This window comes from Microcaecilia unicolor, chromosome 5, assembly GCF_901765095.1.
Source record: "Microcaecilia unicolor chromosome 5, aMicUni1.1, whole genome shotgun sequence".
Lineage (NCBI taxonomy): Eukaryota > Metazoa > Chordata > Amphibia > Gymnophiona > Siphonopidae > Microcaecilia > Microcaecilia unicolor.
The window spans coordinates 95,104,077-95,117,869 of record NC_044035.1 but is presented as its reverse complement, the minus strand read 5'-3'; the positions used below and the strand labels follow the sequence as shown (position 1 = coordinate 95,117,869).

Sequence of the window (13,793 nt, the reverse complement as noted above, 5' to 3'; positions counted from 1 at the left end):
ATTACAAATCATATAACACATATATATATTTCTCTAAACACAAAGCTGAAAAGTTATGGGAACAAATCTTCAATATAAAAATTTTTGACCTAAAAACAAAATACACTGAAGCCTAATCCTTAACCACTAGGACTATTCTTATGGAAAGATTCATTATTTATAAATATAAGTGACTCAAAATCATATCCAACATCACACTACAGGGTTTATACTGTATATATATATATATATATATATATATATATATATATATATATGCAAGCGCCAAGGAGGAGGGAGGGCACAGCCAGTGTGCTGGAAACTAGCTCTTCCTCTTGCCATGCGATCAGGTCAGATTGGAAGATACAGCAAGTTCAGTGGGGCAAATACTCGGGGGGGGGGGGGGGGAGCAACTTTGTGTGTGCGGGCAGAATGAGCTTGAACGTGTGCTGGCGGGGGATGTAGAAATAGTGAAAGCTTAAGAGTATGTGCCAGTGGGAAGGAGAAAAAATGATGGGGGCAACTTGGGAGTTACAAGGAGAGAGAACTGCAGTTGGAGTGAGAGATTGCTGGGAAGGTTGCAAACTGAGGAGGGAAAAAGCAAGAGGGATTTCAGGCCTAGGAGAGAGCTTCAGGAAGCAAGATAGGCTGGAGTCTTTTTAAGGAAATGGCGAGGGAACGGAGATTTCAAGCCTGGGGAAAGCTTCAAGCCTTATGATGGGAAAATTTTGTACAAAAAAAGTAATAAAGCACAAAATACAGATTGTATTCAAAACACATACAGTTTTTAGTCACTGTGTCAGAATATGAATAATGGGAGGAAAAGGATTCAGAAACTCAGCCCGATAACTTGAATCATTTGGATTTCTATCCACACGATGAGCTACTTCCTCATCAGTCAGAAAAACCTCCCATTGTACAAAATTTAACCAATCTTGAAAAATACCACTGTTCAATCTTCTATTTGAGTCTTGAATATAGAGTAATCTTAATGTAAAAATAATTAAAACGTAAAATTTATTTTTTATTTTTATTTTTGTTACATTTGTACCCCGCGCTTTCCCACTCATGGCAGGCTCAATGCGGCTTACATGGGGCAATGGAGGGTTAAGTGATTTGCCCAGAGTCAAAAGGAGCTGCCTGTGCCTGAAGTGGGAATCGAACCGTGGCGCTTTCTTTTGTGCTTGAGCCCGATTCACAAATTGAAGATCCAAGATGACTTCTATTTCCTGATTCTTCTAGGTCCACCCAGAAGAGAAAAGAATATTTTTGGCTTATATATCAAAAACCTTGGCACTGTAGACACCATCTATATTTAAATTTTTCCTTTTTGTTCCTTGATCCAAAACAACTCTTAGAAGTTTTGAATGCAGAAGATGAAATGAAGATTTTGGGTGTAGTTTGAGTGCACTGTTGTGGTTGGTCTGTGCTCTGATAATGGCAAGGACAAATCAAACTCTGGTATACATATAAAGTATTACATACCATGTAAAATGAGTCCATCTTTTTGGGCAGACTGGATGGACCATACAGGTCTTTATCTGCCGTCACTATGTTACTGTTATATTAGCAGCCTGATAAGACATCACCAACCTGATATGATATTAATGAACTTGTTCAGGTGCTAAAGGCCCACATGTACGTATAGTACTGTAAAGGAACAGGAAAAAAGACTGACAATTGAGAATTTATTGCATGTAAAATAGATGTTGGCAGTATGGGCAAAACACACATTTAATTTGTGAACTAACACTTGAGTATCAATATGGCACCAAGTGACAAAAGCTATAGCTTTGAAAAGCAAAAAAAATTGCTAAAGAGGTATATTTATATAACAGTTTACTAAGTAATACACTACCGAAGAAGGTCAATAATAAAATTGAGGAATCAGTGTCCCTACTGCTAACTCAAAACTTCTAAGAAAAGGGGGCTACTAAAATATGAATATATAGCACCTTGTTGAAAAATCCACTGATGAGAAATGTTAATAAGGCTGGAAATCCATGTTTGTACTACTAGCACACAGCTAGCCCAAATTGTAAAAAAAAATATATATATACCATTGAGACATTTACCTCCGAAGGACGAAAGTTCATCATAGTGTCACCATGTTAAAGCGCACAATGTAAAAAAAAAAAACGAAAAAACACACCACACATATGCATTGTGTACTTATAAAGAAAATCAACTGCCTCAATGGAAAGCAACTGCATGGCACCATAATGTCTTGGCGGCTTGGTAGTGCAGCTCAGATGTGATGCCGAAGCCACAGCTCATGCATAATAGGGAGGTGGGAGAGAAGGCAAGAATCGACCTCGCTGCTAGACATATCTCTTGCTTACCAAGCTATATATATATATAGTGAAAAATATTTATATGTTTAAAAAACAGAAAATACAAGGCTCATCAAAGTTAAGGGTCAAGCTGTCTGGCATAAAGTCACAAGATGCCTATATAAATGGTAATAACTGCTGCTGCTTCATAAACAAGGATTATATATATGTACATATATCCAAGTGAGAAGAGGAAGAAAAGATGCGGAAAAATAGAAGAGAAAGGGAGAAGAAAAGGAAAGAAGGAATAAAAAGGGAAAGAAAAGGGAAAAAAAGGGGCAAAAAGGAAAAGAAACAAAGAAATGGAGGGATAAAAGGAAAAGGGGGAAAGGAAATAGAGAGAAAAAGAGAAAACAAAAGTGGTGGGGAGGGGTAAGAAAGGATAGAGGGGAGAAAGGGGAAGGGGGGAAAGAAACAGGATAATGAAAGGAAAATGAGACAAGGGAGAGAAATGAAGGAGAGGCTGAGAAGGGAGGAGGGAGCAAAATATTCTTGCATTGGTACATGTTTGTATTTATTAGTCCTTTTAGAGCTTTGTGCTAGATGTGATACTGAATTTAATATGTCCTCCCCTGGTTCTTGAAACTAACCATTACTCATTCATGGTTATTACCATCATTAATGCTTATTTATTTTAATTGGGATTTTTCCCCCTTTTTTTCTTGTTTGTTTCTCTTCTGGTTTCTTGAATGCTTTTTTTTTAGATATACTGACTCCTGAAGCAGGCATTGGATTGCCAAAACATAGTTCTGTGTCGAGTGATTGTATCTGATTGACTTTGTTAATAAATTGGCTTGCATTCACATTGGTCTCTGTGGTTGGCCATTGGTCGTTCCCTATTCTTTAGGTTTTGGATTTTATCTCCGTAGGAAATTTTCCATTTTTTTCTTTCTTTTGTTTTATAAGCATGTTCAAAGCCAGATACATTCCTCAGTGGCGTTCCTAGGGGGGCTGGCACCCGGGGCGGATCGCCGATGCGCTCCGCCCCCCCCCCCAGGTGCAGCGCCCCCCCATGCCACGCGGACCCCCCCCCCCCCCCCCGGCAAAAGGACACCCCCGTGAAGGAACCCCCTCCCCCCCGGGGGGGGGGCCCACGCGCGCCTTTTCTCTGTTGTTCAATGCTTCTTCTCTGCCCCGGAACAGGAAGAAGCATCGAACAATGGAGGGCAGGCGCGCGCGGCACCCCCCCAGCAGCGTGCACCCGGGGTGGACCGCCCCCCCTAGGAACGCCACTGACATTCCTATCAATCAGTTTACATAGCAAATAATAATCAGAATTGGTTCAAAGTAGTTCTGGTGTAGTGGTTGTACACCAATTTGATATTTTGTAGTTCTACTTCTTTAAAAGTTACTAATTTGGGTATACTTATTAACTTTTCTAGGTAGAAAACAGTTCTGATGCAGCAGTTAGAGGACCGCAGTTTCCTGTACTGTAAAACTTCTGAGGTTTTTTTTAATAATGAAACCTTTTCTCTATTTGCTGTAAAAGCATTTCACTTCAGTGGTTTAACTAGTTTGTGACACATCTTAATTTTACCACTTCAGAATTAAAAATGGGAAGACTTGCAAAGCTTTTGTTATCAAATGCTGTAATGTAATGTGCTCCTTACCGAGAAAATAAAATCACAATAGCTATTCATATGCAAATCGAGAACTTTTTGCAAAGTGCCTTTTATCAACTAAAGACCATGGATTGCTTTTTTGAAATCTCTCCTGAAGGCAGATTGCATTTATTTGCTCGTAAAGAGTGTAATGGTATTTGAGGCTCAGGTTCAGAGATTGCTTGCTTTCTTATTCTTTCCAACCTAGTGGAATCTTAGGAAGAAATCTGGGAGTTGAGAATGTTTGTCTCTTAGGGGGGTTGTTTACGAAAGCTTAGCTCGAGTTATCTGCAGTAGGGCCCATAGGAATAAAATGGGCCCTGCTGTAGATTACTCAAGCTAAGCTTTAGTAAACAACCCCCTTAGTGGGAGAGGGTAGACGGTAACTCCCCAAAATTTAATAGAACAAATTTGATGTGAAGAAAAAAATATCAAAAATACATAGCCCCCCCAATTTTTTTTGTTACATTTGTACCCCGCGCTTTCCCACTCATGGCAGGCTCAATGCGGCTTACATGGGGCAATGGAGGGTTAAGTGACTTGCCCAGAGTCACAAGGAGCTGCCTGTGCCTGAAGTGGGAATCGAACTCAGTTCCCCAGGACCAAAGTCCACCACCCTAACCACTAGGCCACAATTGACCACATTGCCTGGGGATTCCATAGAAATAAACTGCACACAAAAAAAAAAAAAAGTTCTAGTGCATTTCTTTGGGGAAGCAACTCCAGCATTTGTAACATAAAAACTTTGATAAACTGAAACATAGTAGTTAGAAAATTGCTTCTTTTTAGCTACCACTCTCCTAATCAGTCACATACAGAACCAACATAAACAGCCAACTACCACTCTTACATACTCATACAGACATGTGCATACACAGACAATACACTCTCAAACACACACACACATGCAGAAGAATTGGAAGTAACTCCAGGAGGCATGGTACACATGTTCCTCCTCCTTCCCCTAATTCCTTCTGATCTTTCATCTGGATTCATATTTACTTATTTTTGTTATAAGTTCTATTGTGTAATTAGTGACTGAACTGTTTCATTTTTATCTTGTTGGGCAGACTGGATGGACTGTACAGGTCTTTCTCTGCCGTCATCCACTATGTAACTATGTTACTATCCAGCTTATTTTCGAAAGAGATCGCCGGCCATCTTCCGACAAAAATCGGGAGATGGCCGGCCATGTCCTGAACCCGGCCAAATCGGTATAATGGAAAGTCGATTTTGGTCGGCACCAACTGCGGTCCGTCGTGGAGCCGGCCAAACTTCAAGGGGGCATTTCTGCAGGGTAGCAAGGACGGGGCGTGGTTACGAGATGGCCGGCTTCGCCCGATAATGTAAAAAGATGGCCGGCTCTGACAAGCATTTTGCCAGCTTCACTTGGTCCATTTATTTTTAGGACCAAGTGTCAAAGTGCCCCAATTGACCAGATGACCACCGGAGGGAATCAGGGATGACCTCCCCTTACTCCCACAGTGGTCTCCAACCCCCTTCCACCCAAAAATAATTAAAAAAAAATTTTGCCAGCTTCTTTGCCAGCCTCAAATGTCATACCCAGCTCCCTGACAGCAGTATGCAGTACCCTGGAGCAGTATTTAGTGGGTGCAGTGCACTTCAGGCAGGTGGACCCAGGCCCATGCCTCCCTACCTGTTTCACTTGTGGTAGTAAATGTTGAGCCCTCCAAAAAACCCCAAAATCCACTGTACCCACATGTAGGTGCCCCCCTTCACCCCTTAGGGCTATGGTAGTGGTGTAGAGTTGTGGGGAGTGGGTTTTGGGGGGATTTGGGGGGCTCAGCACACAAGATAAGGGAGGTATGCATCTGGGAGCAATTTTTTAAGTCCACTGCAGTGCCCCCTAGGGTGCCCGGTTGGTGTCCTGGCATGTCAGGGGGGCCAGTGCACTACAAATGCTGACTCCTCCCATTACCAAAAGGCTTGCATTTCGCCGGGTTTGAGATGGCTGGGCCCAGTTTCCATTATGACCGAAAACCGAAGCCGGCCATCTCTAAACCCGGCGATCTCAACATTTGACCTAAATGTTGAGATTTAGCCGGCGCCAACAGTATTATCGAAAGAAAAGTTGGCTGGCCATCTGTTTCGATAATACGGTTGGCGCCGGCCATCTGTTTGGTCGGCGCTGTTCAATTATGCCACTTCACGTATTTTTACTCCTGTAGGAATCCCCCTTCCGTTGTAGAATTGTGCATAGGGACTAAAGAAGCAGCATAGATAGTTTTTGCATGACCCTCACCTCCCCCATTCTTGGAACAAACTATTTCTTATATTTTTCCCTTATTCCGGAGCTAAATCTGTAATGGCAAAGGAGGAGGAAAGAAGTTGCATGACAGATCATGGCCTCCTCCAGCAGTTGAGGATGATTTTAGTATTTGATCCGCATAATATATCATAGAACCCTTTAGTTCAAATTCCACAGTCAGCTTCACATGCTGGAGGAAGGTGCCTAGAGATGCAGCCACTTTCCTCCTCTTCCACTGTTAAGATTAAGCTCTGAAGATAAGGGAAGATATTAGAAACATTTGTCCCAGCAGGGGTGGGGCAGTTTTTGTACAGAATAGGAAAAGTGGGGCAAAGTTAGTTCTAGAGAGGATGCGGAGCTGGAGAAGTATGTGCCAAGATGAAAGAATGGGGGGAATGGGATGGGTCTGTACCTTGGGCGAGGGTTGAGCTGTTACAATGGAGAGAGCAGGAGGGATGTGTGCCTCAGGAGAGTGCGGGTAGCAGCAAGAGGAGAGATCAAACTTGGGCATGTGCAGCGCTGGAAGAAAGCAGGAGAGTGGTGATGGAGAGGTAAAACTGGTATGTGGGAGAGGGGTGGAGCAGGAATATGTGACTGGGAGGGGGGAGAGTTCAAGCTTGGAGTATATACATAGGATGGGGTAAAAGTGAGCTGGGGAAGTGTTACAGCAGGATTCAGGAGAACCAGCTATGAGTGGTGGGTTTGAGAGGGAGGTATGGTAGAATGAGTTGTGAGAGCTGAGGGTGAATATATTCCAGGCAAAGTTTGAGAGCACTGGATGTGTGGGGTGGTGAGTTTGGAGAAAGCTTATGGGAGGGAGAGATGGCGTAGAGAGGAAGGTTTCAGAGAGAGGGGGGTGAGAGCTATGGCAGTGTGCTGGAGTGGTGTGTGAGAAAGTGATGGATAAACATATTGGGGGGAGGGATTGGAGAGCTTTAGTGATGTGTATGCTGGGGAGGGAATGAAAGAGAGATGGAGAGAGAACTGAGAAATGGAAGGGGAAAAAGAGCTGTGGATTTTCACCCTTGAGAGGGAACAGTGAAAAATAGGGGTTGAACCTGTAGAAGGGAGGGGAAGCAATCATGTTTAGGGTGAGTTTGTCTATGTTGGGGAGTGAGACTGTTGGGGGGAGGTGTCTGGCCTGAGCAAGAAGAAAGTTGGGCATGTGTGACCCCAAGTCAGGAAGGACATGGCCTTTATGATAGAATTCTACGTAAATTTATTTTTTTTAATGCAGAATTTTCAAAATTTCTGTGCAGAATTTACCATTTTTTATGAAGAATTATTCCCCCAGGAGTAAACTTTTTAGTGCTTGTTGTGTACAGTGACAGAACTTGTAGCTTGCTACTAGTTACTTTATGTATGGGCCTCCAGATGGTGAAGAAGCACAACAATATCTGTTGTCTTGGTTTTATTATTCTTTCTAAACCAACAGAAGCTTGGAATGGAGGCGTAATCAAGTGGTTAGAGCAGTGAGCTAAGAACCAGGGAAGCTAAGTTTCAAATCCCTTGTGAACTTAAACAAATCACTTAACTCACCATTGCCTCAGAACTGTTTCATTTTTATCTTGTTGGGCAGACTGGATGGACCGTAGAGGTCTTTCTCTGCCGTCATCTACTATATATATATATATATATATAGTCCAAACTTGGAATGTAAGCCCTTCAGTAACCAGAGAATACCTGGCAAACCTGAATGTAACTCAGCTTGCTACTATTGAAAAGGGCTGGGCTAAACCTATAATTAAATAAATAAAATGAAACCACCCGTCTTCAAGCTGCTCTACCCACTACCCTCCAGCTTAGAGACATGCACACACACACATGGAGGGGCATAATCAAACGGGGTGCCAGGTTTTCCTGAGGACGTCCTCACAGGACGTCCCCGTGAAGGGACGGGGAAACCCGTATTATCGAAACAAGATGGGCGGCCATCTTTCGTTTTGATAATACGGTCGGGGACGCCCAAATCTCAACATTTAGGTTGACCTTAGAGATGGTCGTCCCCGATTTTCGCCGATAATGGAAACCGTGGACGCCCATCTCAGAAACGACCAAATCCAGGCCATTTGGTCGAGGGAGGAGCCAGCATTCGTAGTGCACTGGTCCCCTAGGGGCCACTGCAGTGGACTTCAGAAAAAGCTCCCAGGTCCATAGCTCCCTTACCTTGTGTGCTGAGCCCCCCAAAACCCCTTCCCCACAACTATACACCACTACCATAGCCCGTAGGGATGAAGGGGGGCACCTAGATGTGGGTACATTGGGTTTCTGGTGGGTTTTGTAGAGCTCACGTTTACCACCAGAAGTATAACAGGTGGGGGGGGGGGGGTTGGGCCTGGGTCTGCCTGCCTGAAGTGCACTGCACCCACTAAAACTGCTCCAGGGACCTGCATACTGCTGTCATGGAGCTGGGTATGACACTTGAGGCTGGCAAAAAAAAAAAATTTTGTTTTTTGTTTTTTTTAGGGTGGGAGGGGGTTGGTGACCACTGGGGGAGTAAGGGGAGGTCATCCCCGATTCCCTCCGGTGGTCATCTGGTCAGTTCGGGCACCTTTTTGAGGCTTGGTCGCAAGAAAAAATGGACCAAGTAAAGTCGGCCAAGTGCTCGTCAGGGACGCCCTTCTTTTTTCCATTATCGGCCGAGGACGCCCATGTGTTAAGCACACCCCAGTCCCGCCTTCGCTACGCTGCTGACACGCCCCGTGAACTTTGGTCATCCCCACAACAGAAAGCAGTTGAGGGCGCCCAAAATCGGCTTTCAGTTATGCCAATTTGGGTGACCCTGAGAGAAGAACGCCCATCTCCCGATTTGTGTCGGAAGATGGGCGCCCTTCTCTTTTGAAAATAAGCCTGATGGTCACACATGCAGAGGGGTTAGAAAAAATTACATGAACCGGAGTCCACATACGCTTTCCACTCTTTTAGGTTTGGGTTTTTGATTTATTACTCACCTTTACCAAATCTGAGGTTAAAGCAGACTACATGCATGTTCATGAGTAACTACCCTGCCTAAATAGGCTCACAATCTATTTATTTACTTCTGGGGAAATTTTGTCATAATGCAGAATTTGCACAGAATTCTGCAAAGGTGCAAGCATCAGCAGCTGTCCTCTGTCCCTCTCCCCCATCCCTACAGAGATAGCTCAGCAAGAGGAGATGGAGAACAACTGCAGATCTGGCCAAATTGTCCTCTGCCATCCTAGACACAGCATTTCATTTGAACCATGTGACTGCACCGGAGGCTGGTGTCCTGGCTGGTGGTTCAAATGAGTAGTCAAGGCAGGATGGCAGAGGAGGAGGGCACAGCCAGTGTGCTGGAAACTAGCTCCTCCTCTTGCCATGCAATCAGGTCAGAGTTGGAAGATAAAGCAAGTTCAGTGGGGCAAATACTCGGGGGGAGGGGGGGAGCAACTTTGTGTGTGCTAGGAGTGGGGAGGGGGAGCAGGCTTATGTGCATGGTGTGGGAGAGCAGCTGAGAGTATAGCATGAGGATGGGGGCAGAATTAGCTTGAACGTGTGCTGGCGGGGGATGTAGAAATAGTGAAAGCTTAAAAGTATGTGCCAGTGGGAAGGAGAAAAAATGATGGGGGCAACTTGGGAGTTACAAGGAGAGAGAACTGCAGTTGGAGTGAGAGATTGCTGGGAAGGTTGGAAACTGAGGAGGGAAAAAGCAAGAGGGATTTCAGGCCTAGGAGAGAGCTTCAGGAAGCTAGATAGGCTGGAGTCTTTTTAAGGAAATGGCGAGGGAATGGAGATTTCAAGCCTGGGGAAAGCTTCAAGCCTTATGATGGGAAAATTTTGTACAAAAAAAGTAATAAAGCACAAAATGCAAATTGCATTCAAAACACATAGTTTTTAGTCACTGTGTCACAATATGAATAATGGGAGGAAAAGGATTCAGAAACTCAGCCTGATAACTTGAATCATTTGGATTTCTATCCACACGATGAGCTACTTCCTCATCAGTCAGAAAAACCTCCCATTGTACAAAATTTAATCAATCTTGAAAAATGCTACTGTTCAATCTTCTATTTAAGTCTTGAATATAGAGTAATCGTAACGTAAAAATAATTAAAATGTAAAATTTATTTTTTATTTTTATTACATTTGTACCCCGCACTTCCCCACTCATGGCAGGCTCAATGCGGCTTACATGGGGCAATGGAGGGTTAAGTGATTTGCCCAGAGTCACAAGGAGCTGCCTGTGCCTTAAGTGGGAATCGAACTCAGTTCCTCAGTTCCCCAGGACCAAAGTCCACCACCCTAACCACTAGGCCACTCCTCCACTTAACTTGAAATTGCCTTCCGCTCAACAGAGCACTGCCATTTCACTTGCTTCATCTGGAGCAACAACCAATTGTTGCCCAGTTGATTGCTCTATAAAATAACTCTACTGGACTCAATAATACTTAACTGGCTTAAAAGTTTGGCGACACATTGCCTAAGATTATCATAGTAAAGCTTAATTACCTTAAAGCTGCTTCCCCAATGTTTCTATGGTGGCAGACATAACTCTTCATGATGCTGGCTATTTGAAACCAATTCCAAAGCACTCTTGGCAGCTTGAGCACTTGATTGGTTAAAATAGCTGTCAGTGACTTGTACCAACTAATATCCGCTCTCTAAATCACACTTATTGCATCTATCTCACAGGCAAAAAAATAAGAGCAGTAAGCCCTTAAAAAAAAAAAAAAAAAAAAAGCAGTCCACATAAACATTTAACCCCTTAGGGACCAGTGACTAATCTGTGTGCAGAATGTTTGAAACTTTTGCACCAAATATTAATTTTTTAGTGCAAACTTCTCCCAGGAATATGTGACTCCTGAGGCAATGGGGGATGAGGTGACTTACAGAAGGTGTTATTTGGAGATTTGAACCCTGATTTCCCTGGTTCACGACCCACTTCTCTATCCAATAAGCTACTTCTCCACAGGTGCATCCATATTTTAAAAAGTCTGGTCTTGTTTTCCAAATGCCGCAAAAATTAACTCGCAAAGAAAAGTAAATGCCTCAAATGAATACATTTATCCTAAATTTAAAATGACAAATATATCAGGCTAAATAAATAATAAATTTCAAAAATAAGTATTAAAGTGAATGGACTACAAAGTCTTCCAGGTATATACAAATTACATATGTCTTCAACCAGGCATGCATATTATAAATGTTCAAGTGCTCAATGTGATTTCATAATGTTTAAATTCTTTGAATATGGCAACATTAATCGTAGAGTTCTAACTTCTCGCTTCATTTAAAAATATAGGATATGATAGCACTTATCCTAACATTCTGAACTCTCACATATACCTGGAAGACTTTTGAAATCTATTCAGTGGAAAAAAAATCATCATTTTGGAATTATTTATTTAAGCCTGGTATATTGGTCACAAATCCACTAGCAGACTGGCAGTGGTCAAGCATGTCCTTGTATGTCAGATGGTTATAGTATATTAGATTTGATATACCACCATGGCTATCTTGCAGATTTCAGTGGTTAATAGACATTTGGTCAACGGCCTCACTAAGGGGCCTTTTTACAATGCTGTGGTAGAGCTACCGTGGCATTGGCGCATGCCAATCTGACACTACTGCAGCCTATTGCAGGAGCCGGTGATAGTGCCACCCCAGCACATGCCATTTCTGGCACCACCAAAATTTTATTTTTTTACTGCTGGGTTAGCATGGGATCCCTTACCACCTCCTTAATAGGTGGCAGTAAGAGCTCTCTCTCCCCTTGGAAATGGCCGCTCGGCAAGTGTGCACTTAACCACACAGCCATTTCCTTTTTTTTTTTTTTTTTACCGCTGCAATAAAAAGGGCCTTGGCATGCAGCAAATCCACGTGCTGATATTACAGCAGGGCCCCTTTTACCACAGCTTTGTAAAATGGGTCCCAATTTTGATACCTTTTGAATATTTTATCACACTGTTGAATTTTTCCTTCAAAAAAAAAAATCTTGCAGCACTCAGTAGTCTGGTTGATTTTCTTTTTTTTTCCTCCCAACATCATTGAATGTCATTAACTGCATAATTTTAGTTCAATCAATTACACAAGCATACATACACAATGCAAAATACATAGGAGAAATAAAACAGAAAGGCATATAACAAATTCAGTGTAGTTTCAGATAAGATTTTTAACGTCTTGCTTTACTTACAAATTCTAGGTCTGTCCTATGCAAGTCATACAGTTGGTTTCACTCCTCCTGCTTCACTGACAAGAGCTGGAATATCTTATTACAATTCTCCAGGTCTCCATGTGCAGCACATGGGACCATCCCATGGTATCACAGTGAGTATTAAAAGCATGAGAGAAATTTTGAATGGCTAATATGTCAGATCCTCAACAAGCTAGATGTGTTCTAAATTGTTTGCAAAACTATGAACATAGGAACTTAGTATGATTCTCTCATTCCTATTAGAATTTTACTGATATTAGTACTCTAGATTGTTCTTACAGTGTATTTAGAAAATGTGTATAAAATAGAGGTGATATTCCGTTGAAAAATAGATTTTGGACTTGAGTTTAATTTCTCAGCTCATGGACTTAGCTTTCCCTTCGAGTAAGGAGGAGTTGCAGTGAGTTGGAGAGTGCTGTGTGTTGCATAAATTATGCCAGCAGGATGTCTGAATAAATGCTAAAAAAAATTTCCAGGCGTAAGCATTCTGTCAGATGTGTCCCATCTATGTGCCTGTCCACATGTACCTGGTCTGAACAATAATACTTATTTTTATACAGCTTCCAGTGTATGCAGCATTGTACGGTGCTGCGGTCAGTGGGACATAGTGATTTGCAAATACAAAATCCAAATGAGAGAGAGCCTACAAATAACTCCAAAGCCAAAAAAATTATAATTCCAGAAAGAACACTTTAATTAGGATGTATTAACTCAGTGGAGAAAAAAGACCTCTATGCACAATGCTGCAAAACCAGAACCTGGTTTAGAGCTTAATTTCCATCTCTGCTCAAAAATCCTCCACTGTCAAATCGTGTGCCAAAAAAACAATTGTAATTCAAAAAATCTTTAACAAGTTTTCAAATATATTTCAGTTATTTAAACATTATTTACTTCAGTGTAGTTGAGCATTACAAATTTTTCAACATAATGGGAGAAACAAAACAGGGTTCCCAATCTATGCCCATTACTTTTGGAAGCCACCTAAAACGACACTCACTGAAAAGGTGCATGCTGTGGAATCTGTGCACACTTTTAACTGAATTAAAGGAGGGCAGTTTTCAGACAGTTCACCTGGGTAATTTTATTTACCTGTTTCAAGGAAAGCTGCCCTCAAGGTAGAAAAGAAAGTATTGTGCTCATCTAATAATTCCTAGGTTGTGTAATAGCTTTTTGCCACAGGGAAAGAACTTATCAGTTTACAAAAACTTCTATACCACCTCCCCAAACAATATTGGTCAAAGCAGTATACAGCTGGAATAAACCACCAAAGGATTAAAAAAAACAAATCAAAAAACTAAAGTTTGAACTAAAGCTGCTATCATCATCAAAAGAAAGCCTTGACCCCCCCCCCCCCCCCCCCTTAACTATTCTTCATCCATTCCCTAATGTTTGGACATACAATAGGCTTAAATCTGCTTCCTAAAAAGTAAAGA

General features: G+C 42.2%; 1 protein-coding gene across 1 annotated transcript in view; it reads left to right on the top strand.

Annotated features, from left to right (window-relative positions):
* The window catches only part of CCDC6 (coiled-coil domain containing 6), a 161,699-nt gene that overhangs the window by 144,954 nt on the left and 2,952 nt on the right, over positions 1-13,793 (top strand). Inside the window, exon 8 of the mRNA XM_030203109.1 lies at positions 12,349-12,473. Within this exon, the coding sequence (XP_030058969.1) occupies positions 12,349-12,473 (125 nt within the window). The remainder of the gene's footprint in view (positions 1-12,348; positions 12,474-13,793) is intronic.